Genomic DNA, 26,402 nt, shown 5'->3' with positions numbered 1-26,402 from the left:
GTTTGAGCAGTACATTTAGGGCCTCCATTTCAAAACGCAAATGGGAGAGAGCCACATTATTTGATCTCATGGGAAAGTAAAATAAATGTATTAAGTCCACAAARACAAAACTTTATTAATTTACAAAAATCGACCGCACTCTTCAACACATCTCTAAACCCAACCCGGGTGACCTTTCACACCTAAAACTTAACCCAAGTGCCTAGAGCCCTAAGACCAGGGACCCTAAGACCCCGAACCCTACCCAAACGCTGAATTAGCGTTACACACATACCTAAAACTTGGTGGGTAATTTTTTCACAGCAACTTGGTTGTGTTGCGGGCTGACGCTGGCCTTTCTCGATGTCGTTCGGATCCGTTCGGCCGACYCGGACGCCGCGGGCGTGGCGGGCAGTTGATGTCGATGGACCGTGCATAACCGGGGATGGACTCAGTCCAACCTCTGGATTTTTCYTCACCCTAACCCAGCCAGTGCCTCCAGCTCTGCACCTCGCCTGCTGCGGACGGGAACGCCGGCGGATCCATCGATGTCGGGGAAATGAGTCTCCARCTYGGARCATTTAATAAATTGRTGTCAAAAAGTACACAACARGACARYAGAAARTRTAACGCTAAGTTTATGACGCACCACAAAGTGCCGATATTCAGTTTTGGGAAACATCGAGAAAAATCGAAACATCGAGAAAGTGTGAAAACAGAGAGAGAGAGAGTGTTAGGAAGCCACGCCCACTGAGAAGTCTATATAAATGAGCTGATGTGAAGTATTCCAGCCATTCAGTTGCTCAAACTAGCCTGAGGAAGGAAAAGAAACTCCGAAACGTCGCGATCAGGTTTGAGCAGTAYATTTAGKGCCTCCATTTCAAAACGCAAATGGGAGAGAGCCRCATTATTTRATCTCATGGGAAAGTAAAATAAATGTATTAAGTCCACAAAAACAAAACTTTATTATTTACAAACATCGACTGCACTCTTCAACACACCTCTAAACCCAACCCGGGTGACCTTTCACACCTAAAACTTAACCCAAGTGCCTAGAGCCCTAAGATCAGGGACCCTAAGACCCCGAACCCTACCCCAAATGCTGAATTAGCGCTGTACACATACCTAAAACTAGGTGGGTAATTTTTTCACAGCAATTTGGTTGTGTTGCGGGCTGACGCTGGCCTTTCTCGATGTCGTTCGGATCCGTTCGGCCGACCCGGACGCCGCGGGCGTGGCGGGCAGTTGATGTCGATGGACCGTGCATAACCGGGGATGGACTCAGTCCAACCTCTGGATTTTTCTTCACCCTAACCCAGCCAGTGCCTCCAGCTCTGCACCTCGCCTGCTGCGGACGGGAACGCCGGCGGATCCATCGATGTCGGGGAAATGAGTCTCCAGCTTGGAACATTTAATAAATTGGTGTCAAAAAGTACACAACAGGACAGCAGAAAGTATAACGCTAAGTTTATGACGCACCACAAAGTGCCGATATTCAGTTTTGGGAAACATCGAGAAAAATCGAAACATCGAGAAAGTGTGAAAACAGAGAGAGAGAGAGTGTTAGGAAGCCACGCCCACTGAGAAGTCTATATAAATGAGCTGATGTGAAGTATTCCAGCCATTCAGTTGCTCAAACTAGCCTGAGGAAGGAAAAGAAACTCCGAAACGTCGCGATCAGGTTTGAGCAGTATATTTAGTGCCTCCATTTCAAAACGCAAATGGGAGAGAGCCGCATTATTTAATCTCATGGGAAAGTAAAATAAATGTATTAAGTCCACAAAAACAAAACTTTATTATTTACAAACATCGACTGCACTCTTCAACACACCTCTAAACCCAACCCGGGTGACCTTTCACACCTAAAACTTAACCCAAGTGCCTAGAGCCCTAAGATCAGGGACCCTAAGACCCCGAACCCTACCCCAAATGCTGAATTAGCGCTGTACACATACCTAAAACTAGGTGGGTAATTTTTTCACAGCAATTTGGTTGTGTTGCGGGCTGACGCTGGCCTTTCTCGATGTCGTTCGGATCCGTTCGGCCGACCCGGACGCCGCGGGCGTGGCGGGCAGTTGATGTCGATGGACCGTGCATAACCGGGGATGGACTCAGTCCAACCTCTGGATTTTTCTTCACCCTAACCCAGCCAGTGCCTCCAGCTCTGCACCTCGCCTGCTGCGGACGGGAACGCCGGCGGATCCATCGATGTCGGGGAAATGAGTCTCCAGCTTGGAACATTTAATAAATTGGTGTCAAAAAGTACACAACAGGACAGCAGAAAGTATAACGCTAAGTTTATGACGCACCACAAAGTGCCGATATTCAGTTTTGGGAAACATCGAGAAAAATCGAAACATCGAGAAAGTGTGAAAACAGAGAGAGAGAGAGTGTTAGGAAGCCACGCCCACTGAGAAGTCTATATAAATGAGCTGATGTGAAGTATTCCAGCCATTCAGTTGCTCAAACTAGCCTGAGGAAGGAAAAGAAACTCCGAAACGTCGCGATCAGGTTTGAGCAGTATATTTAGTGCCTCCATTTCAAAACGCAAATGGGAGAGAGCCGCATTATTTAATCTCATGGGAAAGTAAAATAAATGTATTAAGTCCACAAAAACAAAACTTTATTATTTACAAACATCGACTGCACTCTTCAACACACCTCTAAACCCAACCCGGGTGACCTTTCACACCTAAAACTTAACCCAAGTGCCTAGAGCCCTAAGATCAGGGACCCTAAGACCCCGAACCCTACCCCAAATGCTGAATTAGCGCTGTACACATACCTAAAACTAGGTGGGTAATTTTTTCACAGCAATTTGGTTGTGTTGCGGGCTGACGCTGGCCTTTCTCGATGTCGTTCGGATCCGTTCGGCCGACCCGGACGCCGCGGGCGTGGCGGGCAGTTGATGTCGATGGACCGTGCATAACCGGGGATGGACTCAGTCCAACCTCTGGATTTTTCTTCACCCTAACCCAGCCAGTGCCTCCAGCTCTGCACCTCGCCTGCTGCGGACGGGAACGCCGGCGGATCCATCGATGTCGGGGAAATGAGTCTCCAGCTTGGAACATTTAATAAATTGGTGTCAAAAAGTACACAACAGGACAGCAGAAAGTATAACGCTAAGTTTATGACGCACCACAAAGTGCCGATATTCAGTTTTGGGAAACATCGAGAAAAATCGAAACATCGAGAAAGTGTGAAAACAGAGAGAGAGAGAGTGTTAGGAAGCCACGCCCACTGAGAAGTCTATATAAATGAGCTGATGTGAAGTATTCCAGCCATTCAGTTGCTCAAACTAGCCTGAGGAAGGAAAAGAAACTCCGAAACGTCGCGATCAGGTTTGAGCAGTATATTTAGTGCCTCCATTTCAAAACGCAAATGGGAGAGAGCCGCATTATTTAATCTCATGGGAAAGTAAAATAAATGTATTAAGTCCACAAAAACAAAACTTTATTATTTACAAACATCGACTGCACTCTTCAACACACCTCTAAACCCAACCCGGGTGACCTTTCACACCTAAAACTTAACCCAAGTGCCTAGAGCCCTAAGATCAGGGACCCTAAGACCCCGAACCCTACCCCAAATGCTGAATTAGCGCTGTACACATACCTAAAACTAGGTGGGTAATTTTTTCACAGCAATTTGGTTGTGTTGCGGGCTGACGCTGGCCTTTCTCGATGTCGTTCGGATCCGTTCGGCCGACCCGGACGCCGCGGGCGTGGCGGGCAGTTGATGTCGATGGACCGTGCATAACCGGGGATGGACTCAGTCCAACCTCTGGATTTTTCTTCACCCTAACCCAGCCAGTGCCTCCAGCTCTGCACCTCGCCTGCTGCGGACGGGAACGCCGGCGGATCCATCGATGTCGGGGAAATGAGTCTCCAGCTTGGAACATTTAATAAATTGGTGTCAAAAAGTACACAACAGGACAGCAGAAAGTATAACGCTAAGTTTATGACGCACCACAAAGTGCCGATATTCAGTTTTGGGAAACATCGAGAAAAATCGAAACATCGAGAAAGTGTGAAAACAGAGAGAGAGAGAGTGTTAGGAAGCCACGCCCACTGAGAAGTCTATATAAATGAGCTGATGTGAAGTATTCCAGCCATTCAGTTGCTCAAACTAGCCTGAGGAAGGAAAAGAAACTCCGAAACGTCGCGATCAGGTTTGAGCAGTATATTTAGTGCCTCCATTTCAAAACGCAAATGGGAGAGAGCCGCATTATTTAATCTCATGGGAAAGTAAAATAAATGTATTAAGTCCACAAAAACAAAACTTTATTATTTACAAACATCGACTGCACTCTTCAACACACCTCTAAACCCAACCCGGGTGACCTTTCACACCTAAAACTTAACCCAAGTGCCTAGAGCCCTAAGATCAGGGACCCTAAGACCCCGAACCCTACCCCAAATGCTGAATTAGCGCTGTACACATACCTAAAACTAGGTGGGTAATTTTTTCACAGCAATTTGGTTGTGTTGCGGGCTGACGCTGGCCTTTCTCGATGTCGTTCGGATCCGTTCGGCCGACCCGGACGCCGCGGGCGTGGCGGGCAGTTGATGTCGATGGACCGTGCATAACCGGGGATGGACTCAGTCCAACCTCTGGATTTTTCTTCACCCTAACCCAGCCAGTGCCTCCAGCTCTGCACCTCGCCTGCTGCGGACGGGAACGCCGGCGGATCCATCGATGTCGGGGAAATGAGTCTCCAGCTTGGAACATTTAATAAATTGGTGTCAAAAAGTACACAACAGGACAGCAGAAAGTATAACGCTAAGTTTATGACGCACCACAAAGTGCCGATATTCAGTTTTGGGAAACATCGAGAAAAATCGAAACATCGAGAAAGTGTGAAAACAGAGAGAGAGAGAGTGTTAGGAAGCCACGCCCACTGAGAAGTCTATATAAATGAGCTGATGTGAAGTATTCCAGCCATTCAGTTGCTCAAACTAGCCTGAGGAAGGAAAAGAAACTCCGAAACGTCGCGATCAGGTTTGAGCAGTATATTTAGTGCCTCCATTTCAAAACGCAAATGGGAGAGAGCCGCATTATTTAATCTCATGGGAAAGTAAAATAAATGTATTAAGTCCACAAAAACAAAACTTTATTATTTACAAACATCGACTGCACTCTTCAACACACCTCTAAACCCAACCCGGGTGACCTTTCACACCTAAAACTTAACCCAAGTGCCTAGAGCCCTAAGATCAGGGACCCTAAGACCCCGAACCCTACCCCAAATGCTGAATTAGCGCTGTACACATACCTAAAACTAGGTGGGTAATTTTTTCACAGCAATTTGGTTGTGTTGCGGGCTGACGCTGGCCTTTCTCGATGTCGTTCGGATCCGTTCGGCCGACCCGGACGCCGCGGGCGTGGCGGGCAGTTGATGTCGATGGACCGTGCATAACCGGGGATGGACTCAGTCCAACCTCTGGATTTTTCTTCACCCTAACCCAGCCAGTGCCTCCAGCTCTGCACCTCGCCTGCTGCGGACGGGAACGCCGGCGGATCCATCGATGTCGGGGAAATGAGTCTCCAGCTTGGAACATTTAATAAATTGGTGTCAAAAAGTACACAACAGGACAGCAGAAAGTATAACGCTAAGTTTATGACGCACCACAAAGTGCCGATATTCAGTTTTGGGAAACATCGAGAAAAATCGAAACATCGAGAAAGTGTGAAAACAGAGAGAGAGAGAGTGTTAGGAAGCCACGCCCACTGAGAAGTCTATATAAATGAGCTGATGTGAAGTATTCCAGCCATTCAGTTGCTCAAACTAGCCTGAGGAAGGAAAAGAAACTCCGAAACGTCGCGATCAGGTTTGAGCAGTATATTTAGTGCCTCCATTTCAAAACGCAAATGGGAGAGAGCCGCATTATTTAATCTCATGGGAAAGTAAAATAAATGTATTAAGTCCACAAAAACAAAACTTTATTATTTACAAACATCGACTGCACTCTTCAACACACCTCTAAACCCAACCCGGGTGACCTTTCACACCTAAAACTTAACCCAAGTGCCTAGAGCCCTAAGATCAGGGACCCTAAGACCCCGAACCCTACCCCAAATGCTGAATTAGCGCTGTACACATACCTAAAACTAGGTGGGTAATTTTTTCACAGCAATTTGGTTGTGTTGCGGGCTGACGCTGGCCTTTCTCGATGTCGTTCGGATCCGTTCGGCCGACCCGGACGCCGCGGGCGTGGCGGGCAGTTGATGTCGATGGACCGTGCATAACCGGGGATGGACTCAGTCCAACCTCTGGATTTTTCTTCACCCTAACCCAGCCAGTGCCTCCAGCTCTGCACCTCGCCTGCTGCGGACGGGAACGCCGGCGGATCCATCGATGTCGGGGAAATGAGTCTCCAGCTTGGAACATTTAATAAATTGGTGTCAAAAAGTACACAACAGGACAGCAGAAAGTATAACGCTAAGTTTATGACGCACCACAAAGTGCCGATATTCAGTTTTGGGAAACATCGAGAAAAATCGAAACATCGAGAAAGTGTGAAAACAGAGAGAGAGAGAGTGTTAGGAAGCCACGCCCACTGAGAAGTCTATATAAATGAGCTGATGTGAAGTATTCCAGCCATTCAGTTGCTCAAACTAGCCTGAGGAAGGAAAAGAAACTCCGAAACGTCGCGATCAGGTTTGAGCAGTATATTTAGTGCCTCCATTTCAAAACGCAAATGGGAGAGAGCCGCATTATTTAATCTCATGGGAAAGTAAAATAAATGTATTAAGTCCACAAAAACAAAACTTTATTATTTACAAACATCGACTGCACTCTTCAACACACCTCTAAACCCAACCCGGGTGACCTTTCACACCTAAAACTTAACCCAAGTGCCTAGAGCCCTAAGATCAGGGACCCTAAGACCCCGAACCCTACCCCAAATGCTGAATTAGCGCTGTACACATACCTAAAACTAGGTGGGTAATTTTTTCACAGCAATTTGGTTGTGTTGCGGGCTGACGCTGGCCTTTCTCGATGTCGTTCGGATCCGTTCGGCCGACCCGGACGCCGCGGGCGTGGCGGGCAGTTGATGTCGATGGACCGTGCATAACCGGGGATGGACTCAGTCCAACCTCTGGATTTTTCTTCACCCTAACCCAGCCAGTGCCTCCAGCTCTGCACCTCGCCTGCTGCGGACGGGAACGCCGGCGGATCCATCGATGTCGGGGAAATGAGTCTCCAGCTTGGAACATTTAATAAATTGGTGTCAAAAAGTACACAACAGGACAGCAGAAAGTATAACGCTAAGTTTATGACGCACCACAAAGTGCCGATATTCAGTTTTGGGAAACATCGAGAAAAATCGAAACATCGAGAAAGTGTGAAAACAGAGAGAGAGAGAGTGTTAGGAAGCCACGCCCACTGAGAAGTCTATATAAATGAGCTGATGTGAAGTATTCCAGCCATTCAGTTGCTCAAACTAGCCTGAGGAAGGAAAAGAAACTCCGAAACGTCGCGATCAGGTTTGAGCAGTATATTTAGTGCCTCCATTTCAAAACGCAAATGGGAGAGAGCCGCATTATTTAATCTCATGGGAAAGTAAAATAAATGTATTAAGTCCACAAAAACAAAACTTTATTATTTACAAACATCGACTGCACTCTTCAACACACCTCTAAACCCAACCCGGGTGACCTTTCACACCTAAAACTTAACCCAAGTGCCTAGAGCCCTAAGATCAGGGACCCTAAGACCCCGAACCCTACCCCAAATGCTGAATTAGCGCTGTACACATACCTAAAACTAGGTGGGTAATTTTTTCACAGCAATTTGGTTGTGTTGCGGGCTGACGCTGGCCTTTCTCGATGTCGTTCGGATCCGTTCGGCCGACCCGGACGCCGCGGGCGTGGCGGGCAGTTGATGTCGATGGACCGTGCATAACCGGGGATGGACTCAGTCCAACCTCTGGATTTTTCTTCACCCTAACCCAGCCAGTGCCTCCAGCTCTGCACCTCGCCTGCTGCGGACGGGAACGCCGGCGGATCCATCGATGTCGGGGAAATGAGTCTCCAGCTTGGAACATTTAATAAATTGGTGTCAAAAAGTACACAACAGGACAGCAGAAAGTATAACGCTAAGTTTATGACGCACCACAAAGTGCCGATATTCAGTTTTGGGAAACATCGAGAAAAATCGAAACATCGAGAAAGTGTGAAAACAGAGAGAGAGAGAGTGTTAGGAAGCCACGCCCACTGAGAAGTCTATATAAATGAGCTGATGTGAAGTATTCCAGCCATTCAGTTGCTCAAACTAGCCTGAGGAAGGAAAAGAAACTCCGAAACGTCGCGATCAGGTTTGAGCAGTATATTTAGTGCCTCCATTTCAAAACGCAAATGGGAGAGAGCCGCATTATTTAATCTCATGGGAAAGTAAAATAAATGTATTAAGTCCACAAAAACAAAACTTTATTATTTACAAACATCGACTGCACTCTTCAACACACCTCTAAACCCAACCCGGGTGACCTTTCACACCTAAAACTTAACCCAAGTGCCTAGAGCCCTAAGATCAGGGACCCTAAGACCCCGAACCCTACCCCAAATGCTGAATTAGCGCTGTACACATACCTAAAACTAGGTGGGTAATTTTTTCACAGCAATTTGGTTGTGTTGCGGGCTGACGCTGGCCTTTCTCGATGTCGTTCGGATCCGTTCGGCCGACCCGGACGCCGCGGGCGTGGCGGGCAGTTGATGTCGATGGACCGTGCATAACCGGGGATGGACTCAGTCCAACCTCTGGATTTTTCTTCACCCTAACCCAGCCAGTGCCTCCAGCTCTGCACCTCGCCTGCTGCGGACGGGAACGCCGGCGGATCCATCGATGTCGGGGAAATGAGTCTCCAGCTTGGAACATTTAATAAATTGGTGTCAAAAAGTACACAACAGGACAGCAGAAAGTATAACGCTAAGTTTATGACGCACCACAAAGTGCCGATATTCAGTTTTGGGAAACATCGAGAAAAATCGAAACATCGAGAAAGTGTGAAAACAGAGAGAGAGAGAGTGTTAGGAAGCCACGCCCACTGAGAAGTCTATATAAATGAGCTGATGTGAAGTATTCCAGCCATTCAGTTGCTCAAACTAGCCTGAGGAAGGAAAAGAAACTCCGAAACGTCGCGATCAGGTTTGAGCAGTATATTTAGTGCCTCCATTTCAAAACGCAAATGGGAGAGAGCCGCATTATTTAATCTCATGGGAAAGTAAAATAAATGTATTAAGTCCACAAAAACAAAACTTTATTATTTACAAACATCGACTGCACTCTTCAACACACCTCTAAACCCAACCCGGGTGACCTTTCACACCTAAAACTTAACCCAAGTGCCTAGAGCCCTAAGATCAGGGACCCTAAGACCCCGAACCCTACCCCAAATGCTGAATTAGCGCTGTACACATACCTAAAACTAGGTGGGTAATTTTTTCACAGCAATTTGGTTGTGTTGCGGGCTGACGCTGGCCTTTCTCGATGTCGTTCGGATCCGTTCGGCCGACCCGGACGCCGCGGGCGTGGCGGGCAGTTGATGTCGATGGACCGTGCATAACCGGGGATGGACTCAGTCCAACCTCTGGATTTTTCTTCACCCTAACCCAGCCAGTGCCTCCAGCTCTGCACCTCGCCTGCTGCGGACGGGAACGCCGGCGGATCCATCGATGTCGGGGAAATGAGTCTCCAGCTTGGAACATTTAATAAATTGGTGTCAAAAAGTACACAACAGGACAGCAGAAAGTATAACGCTAAGTTTATGACGCACCACAAAGTGCCGATATTCAGTTTTGGGAAACATCGAGAAAAATCGAAACATCGAGAAAGTGTGAAAACAGAGAGAGAGAGAGTGTTAGGAAGCCACGCCCACTGAGAAGTCTATATAAATGAGCTGATGTGAAGTATTCCAGCCATTCAGTTGCTCAAACTAGCCTGAGGAAGGAAAAGAAACTCCGAAACGTCGCGATCAGGTTTGAGCAGTATATTTAGTGCCTCCATTTCAAAACGCAAATGGGAGAGAGCCGCATTATTTAATCTCATGGGAAAGTAAAATAAATGTATTAAGTCCACAAAAACAAAACTTTATTATTTACAAACATCGACTGCACTCTTCAACACACCTCTAAACCCAACCCGGGTGACCTTTCACACCTAAAACTTAACCCAAGTGCCTAGAGCCCTAAGATCAGGGACCCTAAGACCCCGAACCCTACCCCAAATGCTGAATTAGCGCTGTACACATACCTAAAACTAGGTGGGTAATTTTTTCACAGCAATTTGGTTGTGTTGCGGGCTGACGCTGGCCTTTCTCGATGTCGTTCGGATCCGTTCGGCCGACCCGGACGCCGCGGGCGTGGCGGGCAGTTGATGTCGATGGACCGTGCATAACCGGGGATGGACTCAGTCCAACCTCTGGATTTTTCTTCACCCTAACCCAGCCAGTGCCTCCAGCTCTGCACCTCGCCTGCTGCGGACGGGAACGCCGGCGGATCCATCGATGTCGGGGAAATGAGTCTCCAGCTTGGAACATTTAATAAATTGGTGTCAAAAAGTACACAACAGGACAGCAGAAAGTATAACGCTAAGTTTATGACGCACCACAAAGTGCCGATATTCAGTTTTGGGAAACATCGAGAAAAATCGAAACATCGAGAAAGTGTGAAAACAGAGAGAGAGAGAGTGTTAGGAAGCCACGCCCACTGAGAAGTCTATATAAATGAGCTGATGTGAAGTATTCCAGCCATTCAGTTGCTCAAACTAGCCTGAGGAAGGAAAAGAAACTCCGAAACGTCGCGATCAGGTTTGAGCAGTATATTTAGTGCCTCCATTTCAAAACGCAAATGGGAGAGAGCCGCATTATTTAATCTCATGGGAAAGTAAAATAAATGTATTAAGTCCACAAAAACAAAACTTTATTATTTACAAACATCGACTGCACTCTTCAACACACCTCTAAACCCAACCCGGGTGACCTTTCACACCTAAAACTTAACCCAAGTGCCTAGAGCCCTAAGATCAGGGACCCTAAGACCCCGAACCCTACCCCAAATGCTGAATTAGCGCTGTACACATACCTAAAACTAGGTGGGTAATTTTTTCACAGCAATTTGGTTGTGTTGCGGGCTGACGCTGGCCTTTCTCGATGTCGTTCGGATCCGTTCGGCCGACCCGGACGCCGCGGGCGTGGCGGGCAGTTGATGTCGATGGACCGTGCATAACCGGGGATGGACTCAGTCCAACCTCTGGATTTTTCTTCACCCTAACCCAGCCAGTGCCTCCAGCTCTGCACCTCGCCTGCTGCGGACGGGAACGCCGGCGGATCCATCGATGTCGGGGAAATGAGTCTCCAGCTTGGAACATTTAATAAATTGGTGTCAAAAAGTACACAACAGGACAGCAGAAAGTATAACGCTAAGTTTATGACGCACCACAAAGTGCCGATATTCAGTTTTGGGAAACATCGAGAAAAATCGAAACATCGAGAAAGTGTGAAAACAGAGAGAGAGAGAGTGTTAGGAAGCCACGCCCACTGAGAAGTCTATATAAATGAGCTGATGTGAAGTATTCCAGCCATTCAGTTGCTCAAACTAGCCTGAGGAAGGAAAAGAAACTCCGAAACGTCGCGATCAGGTTTGAGCAGTATATTTAGTGCCTCCATTTCAAAACGCAAATGGGAGAGAGCCGCATTATTTAATCTCATGGGAAAGTAAAATAAATGTATTAAGTCCACAAAAACAAAACTTTATTATTTACAAACATCGACTGCACTCTTCAACACACCTCTAAACCCAACCCGGGTGACCTTTCACACCTAAAACTTAACCCAAGTGCCTAGAGCCCTAAGATCAGGGACCCTAAGACCCCGAACCCTACCCCAAATGCTGAATTAGCGCTGTACACATACCTAAAACTAGGTGGGTAATTTTTTCACAGCAATTTGGTTGTGTTGCGGGCTGACGCTGGCCTTTCTCGATGTCGTTCGGATCCGTTCGGCCGACCCGGACGCCGCGGGCGTGGCGGGCAGTTGATGTCGATGGACCGTGCATAACCGGGGATGGACTCAGTCCAACCTCTGGATTTTTCTTCACCCTAACCCAGCCAGTGCCTCCAGCTCTGCACCTCGCCTGCTGCGGACGGGAACGCCGGCGGATCCATCGATGTCGGGGAAATGAGTCTCCAGCTTGGAACATTTAATAAATTGGTGTCAAAAAGTACACAACAGGACAGCAGAAAGTATAACGCTAAGTTTATGACGCACCACAAAGTGCCGATATTCAGTTTTGGGAAACATCGAGAAAAATCGAAACATCGAGAAAGTGTGAAAACAGAGAGAGAGAGAGTGTTAGGAAGCCACGCCCACTGAGAAGTCTATATAAATGAGCTGATGTGAAGTATTCCAGCCATTCAGTTGCTCAAACTAGCCTGAGGAAGGAAAAGAAACTCCGAAACGTCGCGATCAGGTTTGAGCAGTATATTTAGTGCCTCCATTTCAAAACGCAAATGGGAGAGAGCCGCATTATTTAATCTCATGGGAAAGTAAAATAAATGTATTAAGTCCACAAAAACAAAACTTTATTATTTACAAACATCGACTGCACTCTTCAACACACCTCTAAACCCAACCCGGGTGACCTTTCACACCTAAAACTTAACCCAAGTGCCTAGAGCCCTAAGATCAGGGACCCTAAGACCCCGAACCCTACCCCAAATGCTGAATTAGCGCTGTACACATACCTAAAACTAGGTGGGTAATTTTTTCACAGCAATTTGGTTGTGTTGCGGGCTGACGCTGGCCTTTCTCGATGTCGTTCGGATCCGTTCGGCCGACCCGGACGCCGCGGGCGTGGCGGGCAGTTGATGTCGATGGACCGTGCATAACCGGGGATGGACTCAGTCCAACCTCTGGATTTTTCTTCACCCTAACCCAGCCAGTGCCTCCAGCTCTGCACCTCGCCTGCTGCGGACGGGAACGCCGGCGGATCCATCGATGTCGGGGAAATGAGTCTCCAGCTTGGAACATTTAATAAATTGGTGTCAAAAAGTACACAACAGGACAGCAGAAAGTATAACGCTAAGTTTATGACGCACCACAAAGTGCCGATATTCAGTTTTGGGAAACATCGAGAAAAATCGAAACATCGAGAAAGTGTGAAAACAGAGAGAGAGAGAGTGTTAGGAAGCCACGCCCACTGAGAAGTCTATATAAATGAGCTGATGTGAAGTATTCCAGCCATTCAGTTGCTCAAACTAGCCTGAGGAAGGAAAAGAAACTCCGAAACGTCGCGATCAGGTTTGAGCAGTATATTTAGTGCCTCCATTTCAAAACGCAAATGGGAGAGAGCCGCATTATTTAATCTCATGGGAAAGTAAAATAAATGTATTAAGTCCACAAAAACAAAACTTTATTATTTACAAACATCGACTGCACTCTTCAACACACCTCTAAACCCAACCCGGGTGACCTTTCACACCTAAAACTTAACCCAAGTGCCTAGAGCCCTAAGATCAGGGACCCTAAGACCCCGAACCCTACCCCAAATGCTGAATTAGCGCTGTACACATACCTAAAACTAGGTGGGTAATTTTTTCACAGCAATTTGGTTGTGTTGCGGGCTGACGCTGGCCTTTCTCGATGTCGTTCGGATCCGTTCGGCCGACCCGGACGCCGCGGGCGTGGCGGGCAGTTGATGTCGATGGACCGTGCATAACCGGGGATGGACTCAGTCCAACCTCTGGATTTTTCTTCACCCTAACCCAGCCAGTGCCTCCAGCTCTGCACCTCGCCTGCTGCGGACGGGAACGCCGGCGGATCCATCGATGTCGGGGAAATGAGTCTCCAGCTTGGAACATTTAATAAATTGGTGTCAAAAAGTACACAACAGGACAGCAGAAAGTATAACGCTAAGTTTATGACGCACCACAAAGTGCCGATATTCAGTTTTGGGAAACATCGAGAAAAATCGAAACATCGAGAAAGTGTGAAAACAGAGAGAGAGAGAGTGTTAGGAAGCCACGCCCACTGAGAAGTCTATATAAATGAGCTGATGTGAAGTATTCCAGCCATTCAGTTGCTCAAACTAGCCTGAGGAAGGAAAAGAAACTCCGAAACGTCGCGATCAGGTTTGAGCAGTATATTTAGTGCCTCCATTTCAAAACGCAAATGGGAGAGAGCCGCATTATTTAATCTCATGGGAAAGTAAAATAAATGTATTAAGTCCACAAAAACAAAACTTTATTATTTACAAACATCGACTGCACTCTTCAACACACCTCTAAACCCAACCCGGGTGACCTTTCACACCTAAAACTTAACCCAAGTGCCTAGAGCCCTAAGATCAGGGACCCTAAGACCCCGAACCCTACCCCAAATGCTGAATTAGCGCTGTACACATACCTAAAACTAGGTGGGTAATTTTTTCACAGCAATTTGGTTGTGTTGCGGGCTGACGCTGGCCTTTCTCGATGTCGTTCGGATCCGTTCGGCCGACCCGGACGCCGCGGGCGTGGCGGGCAGTTGATGTCGATGGACCGTGCATAACCGGGGATGGACTCAGTCCAACCTCTGGATTTTTCTTCACCCTAACCCAGCCAGTGCCTCCAGCTCTGCACCTCGCCTGCTGCGGACGGGAACGCCGGCGGATCCATCGATGTCGGGGAAATGAGTCTCCAGCTTGGAACATTTAATAAATTGGTGTCAAAAAGTACACAACAGGACAGCAGAAAGTATAACGCTAAGTTTATGACGCACCACAAAGTGCCGATATTCAGTTTTGGGAAACATCGAGAAAAATCGAAACATCGAGAAAGTGTGAAAACAGAGAGAGAGAGAGTGTTAGGAAGCCACGCCCACTGAGAAGTCTATATAAATGAGCTGATGTGAAGTATTCCAGCCATTCAGTTGCTCAAACTAGCCTGAGGAAGGAAAAGAAACTCCGAAACGTCGCGATCAGGTTTGAGCAGTATATTTAGTGCCTCCATTTCAAAACGCAAATGGGAGAGAGCCGCATTATTTAATCTCATGGGAAAGTAAAATAAATGTATTAAGTCCACAAAAACAAAACTTTATTATTTACAAACATCGACTGCACTCTTCAACACACCTCTAAACCCAACCCGGGTGACCTTTCACACCTAAAACTTAACCCAAGTGCCTAGAGCCCTAAGATCAGGGACCCTAAGACCCCGAACCCTACCCCAAATGCTGAATTAGCGCTGTACACATACCTAAAACTAGGTGGGTAATTTTTTCACAGCAATTTGGTTGTGTTGCGGGCTGACGCTGGCCTTTCTCGATGTCGTTCGGATCCGTTCGGCCGACCCGGACGCCGCGGGCGTGGCGGGCAGTTGATGTCGATGGACCGTGCATAACCGGGGATGGACTCAGTCCAACCTCTGGATTTTTCTTCACCCTAACCCAGCCAGTGCCTCCAGCTCTGCACCTCGCCTGCTGCGGACGGGAACGCCGGCGGATCCATCGATGTCGGGGAAATGAGTCTCCAGCTTGGAACATTTAATAAATTGGTGTCAAAAAGTACACAACAGGACAGCAGAAAGTATAACGCTAAGTTTATGACGCACCACAAAGTGCCGATATTCAGTTTTGGGAAACATCGAGAAAAATCGAAACATCGAGAAAGTGTGAAAACAGAGAGAGAGAGAGTGTTAGGAAGCCACGCCCACTGAGAAGTCTATATAAATGAGCTGATGTGAAGTATTCCAGCCATTCAGTTGCTCAAACTAGCCTGAGGAAGGAAAAGAAACTCCGAAACGTCGCGATCAGGTTTGAGCAGTATATTTAGTGCCTCCATTTCAAAACGCAAATGGGAGAGAGCCGCATTATTTAATCTCATGGGAAAGTAAAATAAATGTATTAAGTCCACAAAAACAAAACTTTATTATTTACAAACATCGACTGCACTCTTCAACACACCTCTAAACCCAACCCGGGTGACCTTTCACACCTAAAACTTAACCCAAGTGCCTAGAGCCCTAAGATCAGGGACCCTAAGACCCCGAACCCTACCCCAAATGCTGAATTAGCGCTGTACACATACCTAAAACTAGGTGGGTAATTTTTTCACAGCAATTTGGTTGTGTTGCGGGCTGACGCTGGCCTTTCTCGATGTCGTTCGGATCCGTTCGGCCGACCCGGACGCCGCGGGCGTGGCGGGCAGTTGATGTCGATGGACCGTGCATAACCGGGGATGGACTCAGTCCAACCTCTGGATTTTTCTTCACCCTAACCCAGCCAGTGCCTCCAGCTCTGCACCTCGCCTGCTGCGGACGGGAACGCCGGCGGATCCATCGATGTCGGGGAAATGAGTCTCCAGCTTGGAACATTTAATAAATTGGTGTCAAAAAGTACACAACAGGACAGCAGAAAGTATAACGCTAAGTTTATGACGCACCACAAAGTGCCGATATTCAGTTTTGGGAAACATCGAGAAAAATCGAAACATCGAGAAAGTGTGAAAACAGAGAGAGAGAGAGTGTTAGGAAGCCACGCCCACTGAGAAGTCTATATAAATGAGCTGATGTGAAGTATTCCAGCCATTCAGTTGCTCAAACTAGCCTGAGGAAGGAAAAGAAACTCCGAAACGTCGCGATCAGGTTTGAGCAGTATATTTAGTGCCTCCATTTCAAAACGCAAATGGGAGAGAGCCGCATTATTTAATCTCATGGGAAAGTAAAATAAATGTATTAAGTCCACAAAAACAAAACTTTATTATTTACAAACATCGACTGCACTCTTCAACACACCTCTAAACCCAACCCGGGTGACCTTTCACACCTAAAACTTAACCCAAGTGCCTAGAGCCCTAAGATCAGGGACCCTAAGACCCCGAACCCTACCCCAAATGCTGAATTAGCGCTGTACACATACCTAAAACTAGGTGGGTAATTTTTTCACAGCAATTTGGTTGTGTTGCGGGCTGACGCTGGCCTTTCTCGATGTCGTTCGGATCCGTTCGGCCGACCCGGACGCCGCGGGCGTGGCGGGCAGTTGATGTCGATGGACCGTGCATAACCGGGGATGGACTCAGTCCAACCTCTGGATTTTTCTTCACCCTAACCCAGCCAGTGCCTCCAGCTCTGCACCTCGCCTGCTGCGGACGGGAACGCCGGCGGATCCATCGATGTCGGGGAAATGAGTCTCCAGCTTGGAACATTTAATAAATTGGTGTCAAAAAGTACACAACAGGACAGCAGAAAGTATAACGCTAAGTTTATGACGCACCACAAAGTGCCGATATTCAGTTTTGGGAAACATCGAGAAAAATCGAAACATCGAGAAAGTGTGAAAACAGAGAGAGAGAGAGTGTTAGGAAGCCACGCCCACTGAGAAGTCTATATAAATGAGCTGATGTGAAGTATTCCAGCCATTCAGTTGCTCAAACTAGCCTGAGGAAGGAAAAGAAACTCCGAAACGTCGCGATCAGGTTTGAGCAGTATATTTAGTGCCTCCATTTCAAAACGCAAATGGGAGAGAGCCGCATTATTTAATCTCATGGGAAAGTAAAATAAATGTATTAAGTCCACAAAAACAAAACTTTATTATTTACAAACATCGACTGCACTCTTCAACACACCTCTAAACCCAACCCGGGTGACCTTTCACACCTAAAACTTAACCCAAGTGCCTAGAGCCCTAAGATCAGGGACCCTAAGACCCCGAACCCTACCCCAAATGCTGAATTAGCGCTGTACACATACCTAAAACTAGGTGGGTAATTTTTTCACAGCAATTTGGTTGTGTTGCGGGCTGACGCTGGCCTTTCTCGATGTCGTTCGGATCCGTTCGGCCGACCCGGACGCCGCGGGCGTGGCGGGCAGTTGATGTCGATGGACCGTGCATAACCGGGGATGGACTCAGTCCAACCTCTGGATTTTTCTTCACCCTAACCCTAACCCTAACCCTAACCCTCTACCCCTAGTTCGCTCTACCCCTAGTTCGCTCTACCCCTAGTTCGCTCTACCCCTAGTTCGCTCTACCCCTAGTTCGCTCTACCCCTAGTTCGCTCTACCCCTAGTTCGCTCTACCCCTAGTTCGCTCTACCCCTAGTTCGCTCTACCCCTAGTTCGCTCTACCCCTAGTTCGCTCTACCCCTAGTTCGCTCTACCCCTAGTTCGCTCTACCCCTAGTTCGCTCTACCCCTAGTTCGCTATTTTATAATATATTAATATATTAATAATTAACTACTAAATCAGTTTATTTGAGGTAAAGTTTAGTAGAGGTAATGTTCTCAACTTGATATTTGACCAGATTTTTTTTTAGGATGTGTTAAATTATGTAATGTTCTTCAGTTACAAAACATCTGGTTTTAGGGTTAAGTTTAAGGGAAGGTTGTTATTTACAATTAAGTTTGACTTAAGGGTAGACATGGTTTAGTCAATTTTTCTTAAATGCTTTAAGAAATGATTTGTTGCTTGAGCAGTTCGGTTAGGATTGGTTAAGAAACCCTTGTGGTTAGTGTTAGGTGTAAGAAAGTGGTATATTCTGATCTACAAAAAAGTAGGATGAAGTGGATTCAAAATCAGGCTAAGACAATGCAAGAAAGACCTGAATATTGAGAAATCTTTGTGAAAGATCTATGATTGGTGTGTGGATGGAAATGATGCAACTGACATAGCAGCCAAGAAAATGATATTGATCCAAGATAACAGGCTGGTGTTCAAAGAGATAAAAGGATTGTTAAACTGATGACAGTTTTCAAAAGGTTGCACTAAGGAAATCCAGATGACCAAGATGTAGATACAGATGAAACTGACACACAAAAGATCCAATAGATGATCTGACATTAAAATGATCCGAATAATCAGCAAACCCCTTATGGTTGAGTTAGTGCAGTTACAATTTATAAAAAAAAGTATCAACATGATCCAAATACATGCCAAGCTTCCAGTTTAGGGGTGGGAGTTGGTTAGGGCCGTTTCATCCACATTAATTTAGTTACTGCTGATGTTAGGCCATATTTGCTGCTATATTTTTTCTACTTGCTTCTTAATGAGGAAACTAAGGATGTTAGACCTTTTTAGGTCATGCATTCCCAGCCTTTCTGGGCTTCAGGTTCACACACAGGTCTTGAGTCCATCCACACAGTCCATATGGGACAGGACACAGGTGAGCAAAGAGTTAGGTTAATTTTTAGGTTAAGATTTAATTGCCATTTAATTCTCCCCTTTATATAGATCCAAGCTTAATCTAAACTCATTTTAAAAGCAAAGAAAAAAAAGAAACCATTGTGGTCACGTGTATGGGTCACGGCAATATTCCAGTACAGAAAAAGTAGACACCATTCAAAATGCTGGGTAATAAAGATGATCCAAGAATAGTTTGTTTAATTCATCCCTACTTTTAGAATTAGTTCCTAAAATTTATAATAGCAGTCACCAAGCCTCTTTTAAAAAAAAAAAAAAAAAAAAAAAAAAAGCTTAATGCTAAATTTTAAAAAGCAGGTTTGATAGTCTAATTTATCAAAGATACTATAAAAATGTCATCTGCTCAACTCAAAGAAATAACTGCTTTCCCACTATCATGCCAAACCTTTAAAGGGCCATGAAACCCCCTCGTTTCAGCAGGGTGTTTTCACACCTCTTCTTTGGAAAAAGTCAGAAAAGTGGGGGTGTCCAGCTCTGTTTAGGGGGGAGTGTCGGAGAAACTAAAGTGGGAGGGTGTGGGAGTGTCTATTTGGGCACGCGCGAGTTTCAGTCAAAATACACAGGAGAAAGGGATGGTGTTTAACCTACATGGATATCTGTAGTCGAATTATTTGCCAAATTATTAAATGTCGGACTTTAACTGCAGTTCGGCTCTTTCATTCAGGGAATTCATTCATGCCCCTCGCGACAAATGAGATATTTGTTTCGAGGAACTGCTCTAAGCGTGTATTTTTCATGCAATGTTTGATACCGCACGGCGAATGACAGAAAAAAAACCTCAGCATTTCCCGGAAACTTAGATGCACACGGCAGGTAGCGTCCGAAAGCCGCGTGTGTTATTCCGGTCACAAAATGCGGTGCTAACATGTTTGCACTCAATGCAATAGTTAACTTATTTGATACGAACAAACTGAATATACAAAGAGCACTGGTCGCTCACTTACCAAATCTGTAGAGACAGGACAATCACCAGCAACTAGAGCCGCGTCTTTATGAAGAGAAGACTACATCTGGAATCCGGATTTCAGCGTTTGCAGATGAGAACAGCTCTCAGGTAAACAATAATCCCCCTTAGACACGTAAATTATTGTTGTCGAGCGTCGCATACACTGTAATCCACACGTGATCCAGATAAGCTCTCACAGAGAGAAAATGAAAACGAAACTTAATGGCAGCGAACTGTAAAAGCAACACTTCACGCTTGTTTTGCCAACACAACGTGGCGTCTCTGTGGTGTAAAGACGGTGACACTAATGAATATTAATGAAGTTGCACAATAGAGCGCGCTGATTGGTTTGAACCAAGCCTAACTCATGCATTAATGCATCACACTGTAAGACGTAATAAGGCACACTCTGGCACAGTCGTCCAGTCTGCACGCTGGTATACACGCTATTATGTCATGACCATGACGCAGCTTTAAAAATTCGTTTCAAACAGGAAGTACGAATTTGCTTGAAATAACGCAAAAACAACCAATTTACACTTTTTAGTGAAATATAGGTGTCCTAATAGTGTTTTTAGCAGTGTGGGACACATATACGACTGTCAACAGCTCAAAAAATGTGTTTTGGTGTTTCGTGACCCTTTAAGAAGCCTTCAGTACAGTTACAGTTGTTTCTCCACTGAGCCTGGAACCATGTAGCACGATTACAAACTGTTCTCAGCCTGGAATTGCAAGCATGGTTAGACAACCGTGCTTAACTGTGCCAATAAATTCTAGTGTTGATGTCAGGGCGGTTACCAAGCTACCACAGCTGGCTCAGAAGCATGCTAGCCAGACATCAAGTAAACACAATTTAATATAAGCAATTTATACAGGTCAGACAATAGTTTAAAAGGGTTTAAACCATAGAGCAGTCTCTGGAAGAGAAGTGAATAACTCATGAATAAAGTTATTTCATTGACTTATTTTATACATTGTTTTTTTCTAACCAGTCATCTAAAATAATGAAATAGCCTATTTTTTATTAATGGCTTGCGTTTAATAATTTGATTTACATCCTGAGCAATTGAGACCTTTAATTCGCCTCACTGACGCAAGTTTATTGCACGCAGCACTGTATTTGGCAGCACAAATCTCACTCTGACCCAGGAGAGAATTAAACCAATGACTACATGCAGACTTTTTCCTGCTGCACATTGAATAAAGCAATTAAGAAATGTTTATCATCGAAGCCTATGGTAGAAAGTCAACTTTCAATCATTTTTGACTGTTCTTAAGCTTTACAGAGTGGCACTGCTGTCCAAGGTACTGTTGTATGAATTCTTAGTCTATATGCTCTGATAAACTAGTCACATCAATTAATTTAATAAACTAATTGTCGGTAGTGCTCTCAAAATAATCACTAGGTTGACATGTTAGAGCAATTTTCAGCATTTCAACTGTAGGCCATTATGTGATTCAGTTATAAACAAGTTTGACATTTATGGGGCTGTGTAACGCTTGTTGTTTTGTTCCCTGATCTTTAATATATACTGGGTAACTATGCAAATATTTTCTAAGAATGTCAAGCTGATAAATAGTGCTTTATATCCTGATGCAATCACATTCGTTTATTTCACTTGCTGAGTTCATTTAATGTTTAATACTTAGCCATTAACAGGTATCAAACTCCATTCCAAAAGGGCCACAGCTCTGCACAGTTTAGTTCCAACCCCAATTAAACACACCTGATCAAACTAATTGAGTCCTTTAGGCTTGTTTGAAACCTACGGGTAAGCGAGTTGGAACTAAACTGTGCAGGGCTTCAGCCCTCCAGGAATTGAGGTCGACACCCCTGGTTTAAAGGGTTATATTTTACCATCAAAATGTAGCATGTTATATAATTAACTTATAGATTGTAAAAATTAAAGTTGTGACATTTAAGTGCCCGCTCACTTTTGACAAGGCTCAACCAAAATATATTTCTGCTTTTGTAATAAAATTTAGCCAGAGGCGCGCAACATGACCTCTTAAAAAAAAAAAAAAATATATATATAAAAAAATTTAAAAAGTGCTGTAAAAAGTTTCAGCTATTGAGTTTAATTGAACAAAGGGAGCGGTTTACATTGCATTAAAGGCAACTACGGATTGGTTGTATAATGTTTCAAAGAGCTGTTGCAGCATGAGTGGAAAAAAACCGCATTAGTGCTGCCTGGCCCAGTTTTGCAACAAAATGGAGCAGTTCCATTTAGAAAACGATTCAGCATGAGTTAAAAAGTAGCTAAAGTTTATGGAAAATTAATCTGGATGTAGAGAATCTCATAGCACAGAAACAGCACTCCTACAGGCGTATTTATACTTCTGCATCAAGCACACAAGTATGCTTCAGCACAACCTGTGCATGGTCACGTAGCCCATGCTGTGGCAGTCAGACACTGATGCACACCTCACACAAGAGCAGCTAAAGTTTATGAAAAATTAATCTGGATGTAGAGATTCTCTTAATGGTGAGTTTAATAATTTGATTGACATCCTGAGCATATAAGACCTTTAATTTGCCTGACTGACGCAAGTTTATTCCACGCAGCACTGTATTTGGTAGCACATATCTCGCTCTGATCCAGGAGAGAATTAAACCAATGACTACATGCACTGAGACTTTCCTACTGCGCATCGAATAAAGCAAATAAGAAATGCTTATCATCGAAGCCTATGGTTGAAAAGATCCAATAGATGATCTGACATTAAAATGATCTGAATAATCACCAAACCCCTTTTGGTTGGGTTAGAGCAGTTTCAATTAATAAGTATGGACGTGATTCAAATACAAGCCAAGCTTCTGTTTAGGGGTGGGGGTTGGTTAGGGCTGTTTCATCCACATTAAATTTAGTTACTGCCGATGTTATGCCATATATTTCTACTTGACAGTTCAGAATGAGGAACCTAAGGATGTTAGACCTTTTTAGGCCATGCACTCCAGCCTTTCTGGGATTCAGGTTCACACAGCAGTCTTGAGTCCATCCCCACAGTCCATATGGGATAGGACAGAGACGAGCAAAGAGTTAAGGTTAATTTTTAGGTTAAGATTAAATTGCCATTTTATAATCCCCTTTCTATAGATTCAAGCTTCATCTAAGCTCATTTAAAATGAAAGAAACCCTTGTGGTTGCATGAAGGGGTCAGGGCAATATTCCATTCCAGAAAAAGTAGATGCACTATTTAAAATGCTGTGTAATAAAGATGATCCAAGAATAGTGGTTTAATTCATCCCCACTTTTACAATTAGTTCCTAAAATGTATAATAGCATTTACCAAGCCTCTTTAAAAAAAATTAACTGCTTAATGCTAAATTAGAAATAGCAGGTTAGAAATAGTCTAATTTTCTATCAAAGATACTATTTATAAAAATAAAAAAATAAAAAAATAAAAAAAGCATCTGCTCAACTTTAACAAAGAAATAACCGCTTTCCCACTATCGTGCCAAACTGTTAAGAACCCTTCAGTACAGTTAATTGTTTCTCCACTGAGCCTGGAACCATGTAGCACAATTACAAACCATTCTTAGCCTGGAATTCTAAGAATGGTTAGACAACAGTGTTGAACTGTGCCAATAGATTGAGTGATGTGAGGGCTTTTACCAAGCTACCACAGCTGGCTCAGAAGCATGCTAGACAGACATCCACAAGTAAACACTTCATTAATACAAGAAAAATTACACAGGTCTAACAATGGTTTTAAAAAGGTTTAAACCATAGAGCAGTCTCTGGAAGAGAAGTGAATCTCACACGGTTTCGTTTTACACACGGTTTCGTTTTACACACGGTTTCGTTTTACACACGGTTTCGTTTTACACAACCAGTCATCTAAAATAATGAAAGCCTATTTTATTAATGGCTAGAGTTAAATAATTTGATTGACATTCTAAGCAATTGAGACCTTTAATTCACCTGACTGATGCAAGTTTATTGCATGCAGCACTGTATTTGGTAGCACAAATCTCGCTCTGAACCAGGAGAGAACTAAACAAATGACTACATGTACTGAGATTTTTTCCTGCTGCGCATCGAATAAAGCAAATAAGAAATGCTTATCATCGAAGCCTATGGTAGAAAGTCAATTTTCAATCATTTTTTGACTGCTCTAAAGCTTTACAGAGCAGCACTGCTGTCCAAGGTACCGTTGCATGATTTCTTAGTCTATATATGCTCTAAACTTGTCACATGAATGAATTTAATAATTGTCGGTAGTGCTCTCAAAATAATCACTATGTTTTGACATGTTAATAAATGAGCAATTTTCAGCATTTCAGCTGTAGGCCATTATATGATTCAGTTATACACAAGTTTGACATTTATGGGGCTGTGTAACATTTGTTGTTTTGTTCCCTGATCTTTAATATATACTGGGTAGCTATGCAAAAATTTTCTAAAAATGTCAAGCTGATAAATAGTGCTTTATATCCTTTCACATTAGTTTTTCACTTGCTGCGTTCATTATTTAATGTTTGAATACTTAAGTCATTGTTTAACACGTGTCAAACTCAGTTCCAAAAGGGCCGCAGCTCTGAATAAGTGTTTAATTAGGGTTGGAACTAAACTGATCAAACTAATTGAGTCCTTCAGAGTTGTTTGAAACCTACAGGTAAGTGTGATGGAGCAGGGTTGGAACTAAACTGTGCAGGGCTTCTGCCCTCCAGCAATTGAGTTTGACACCCCTGGTTTAAAAGGTTATATTTTACCATCAAAAGGTAGCATGTTATATAATCAACTTATAGATTGTAAAAATTAAAGTACAGTGCCCGCTCACTTTTGACAAGGCCCATCCAAAATATATTTCTGCTATTGTAATACAAATGCACTGTTGCATTATCATAGTTTAATTTTGTTATGTTCAGAGATCTTAAATGCGTTTATTCCCCTGCAAACATTTCAATTGTTACATTAGTCATTTCCCCTCCAAATAAAATGTTGCCAGAGGCGCGCAACATACGACCTCTAAAAAAGGTGCTGTGATATGTACCTATATGTAGAACCCCAATATGATAGAACGGCATAGCAGTGTTTAGTCACTTGTTTGTTTTTGTTTTTATTAACTTCAAGTTTTTCAGCTATTGAGTTTAATTGAACAAAGGGAGCAGTTTACATTGCATTAAAGGCAACTACTGATTGGTTGTGTAGTGTTTCAAGGAGCTGTTACAACATGAGTGGAAAATAAAACCATATTAGTGCTGCCTGGCCCAGTTTGGCACAAAATGGAGCAGTTCCATTTGGAAAACGATTCAGCATGAGTGGAAAAGCAGCTAAAGTTTATGAAAAATTAATCTGGATGTAGAGAATCTCATAGCACAGAAACAGCACTCCTACAGGCGTATTTATACTTCTGCATCAAGCACACAAGTATGCTTCAGCACAACCTGTGCATGGTCACGTAGCCCATGCTGTGGCAGTCAGACACTGATGCACACCTCAATGAATAGAGCAAGCTGCGATTGGTCAGCTTTGTAGAGCTGACACGTCTGCCCTAACCTAGTCCTCATCTTCAGTCAGTAATTTAGGGGCCATTTCTGACAGCAACCCGTGTAAGGCCAGATTAAGCATCTGCAAACCTCAATTTTTTCATCTTAATGTTGCCAAACTTTGACAAGCGATCAATAACTGATGCAGAAAAGCTTATTCATGCTTTCATGACCTCTCGGTTAGACTTCTGTAATGAGTTACTAGGCAGTTGCCCTGCTGGCCTCACTAACAAACTGCAGATGGTTCAAAATGCATCTGCTAGAGTGCTTTCTAGAACTAAGAAATAACATTACTCCTGTTCTTTCAGGGCATTGACTCCCTATTAAATATATAATTTACAATGTTATGGTTTACCTACAAAGCCCTCAATGCCTTAACACCCAGTATTAGAGGGAGCTCCTAGTGTATCAGAGCATGAGATTGATTCCTTTAAGACTCTAAAGTGACCCACGAGTCTACGTATTGATCCTGAAGGGTAAGTCTGTACACCAGCCAGTGACCTCTCCCATCTGCAGCTTCTCCACAACAGATGTCCACCATTCTCCAGCCTCCGGTGCCTAGACTGCAGCTCTGTACAGGAAGTTTGGCCAGAGGAGAAATGCTCATGCCCAACTGAGCCTGGTTTGAGGTTATTTTTCCCCTTTACTTTGGTCGGTTGGCAAACTGGCTCGCTTGGTTTGGGGCTTGTGTAGTTGAGCATGAATGGATTTCTCATTGTTTGGACTTTCAGCAGTGAAAATTAAACACCGAAATTAATCTCTGAAAACTGAGCTGATTTAAACCTCATACCTGATGTGAAAATGAAGCATGC

At 44.4% G+C, this 26,402-nt stretch overlaps 2 protein-coding genes and 1 long non-coding RNA gene across 3 annotated transcripts; all 3 read right to left on the bottom strand.

Moving 5' to 3' along the window:
* Positions 1–905: 905 nt before the first annotated feature.
* On the bottom strand, positions 906–12,910 carry LOC141375500 (uncharacterized). The gene is made up of 11 exons (XM_073908978.1): positions 9,405–12,910; positions 8,575–8,850; positions 7,745–8,020; positions 6,915–7,190; positions 6,085–6,360; positions 5,255–5,530; positions 4,425–4,700; positions 3,595–3,870; positions 2,765–3,040; positions 1,935–2,210; positions 906–1,380 (listed from the first exon to the last, which is right to left on the bottom strand). The coding sequence occupies exons 1-11, from the start codon at positions 9,688–9,690 to the stop codon at positions 1,070–1,072; spliced, it is 3,081 nt and encodes a 1,026-aa protein (XP_073765079.1). The 5' UTR covers positions 9,691–12,910; the 3' UTR covers positions 906–1,069.
* LOC101884693 (uncharacterized) lies at positions 9,221–17,890 on the bottom strand. Its single transcript, XM_073908988.1, has 7 exons — positions 17,705–17,890; positions 16,875–17,150; positions 16,045–16,320; positions 15,215–15,490; positions 14,385–14,660; positions 13,555–13,830; positions 9,221–13,000 (listed from the first exon to the last, which is right to left on the bottom strand). The coding sequence occupies exons 1-7, from the start codon at positions 17,844–17,846 to the stop codon at positions 12,690–12,692; spliced, it is 1,833 nt and encodes a 610-aa protein (XP_073765089.1). The 5' UTR covers positions 17,847–17,890; the 3' UTR covers positions 9,221–12,689.
* Positions 17,891–18,589: 699 nt separating this feature from the next.
* On the bottom strand, positions 18,590–25,452 carry LOC141375501 (uncharacterized). The gene is made up of 2 exons (XR_012383538.1): positions 20,736–25,452; positions 18,590–19,535 (listed from the first exon to the last, which is right to left on the bottom strand). It is a non-coding gene; the product is annotated as an uncharacterized lncRNA (long non-coding RNA).
* Between the last annotated feature and the right edge of the window lie 950 nt (positions 25,453–26,402).

The sequence above is a fragment of the Danio rerio genome, chromosome 1 (genome assembly GCF_049306965.1).
Source record: "Danio rerio strain Tuebingen ecotype United States chromosome 1, GRCz12tu, whole genome shotgun sequence".
In the NCBI taxonomy this organism is placed as follows: Eukaryota; Metazoa; Chordata; class Actinopteri; order Cypriniformes; family Danionidae; genus Danio; species Danio rerio.
Note: the sequence above shows the minus strand (reverse complement) of the source record. Positions and strands in the feature narration are given on the sequence as shown.

Coding starts and splice junctions, on each gene's coding strand:
- LOC141375500 (XM_073908978.1), bottom strand. CDS start 9,690: ATGTTCCAAGCTGGAGACTCATTTCCCCGACATCGATGGATCCGCCGG. Junction 8,021..8,574: donor AATTACCCACCTAGTTTTAG/GTATGTGTACAG, acceptor AAATGTTCCAAG/CTGGAGACTCATTTCCCCGA. Junction 4,701..5,254: donor AATTACCCACCTAGTTTTAG/GTATGTGTACAG, acceptor AAATGTTCCAAG/CTGGAGACTCATTTCCCCGA.
- LOC101884693 (XM_073908988.1), bottom strand. CDS start 17,846: ATGCACGGTCCATCGACATCAACTGCCCGCCACGCCCGCGGCGTCCGG. Junction 16,321..16,874: donor AATTACCCACCTAGTTTTAG/GTATGTGTACAG, acceptor AAATGTTCCAAG/CTGGAGACTCATTTCCCCGA. Junction 14,661..15,214: donor AATTACCCACCTAGTTTTAG/GTATGTGTACAG, acceptor AAATGTTCCAAG/CTGGAGACTCATTTCCCCGA.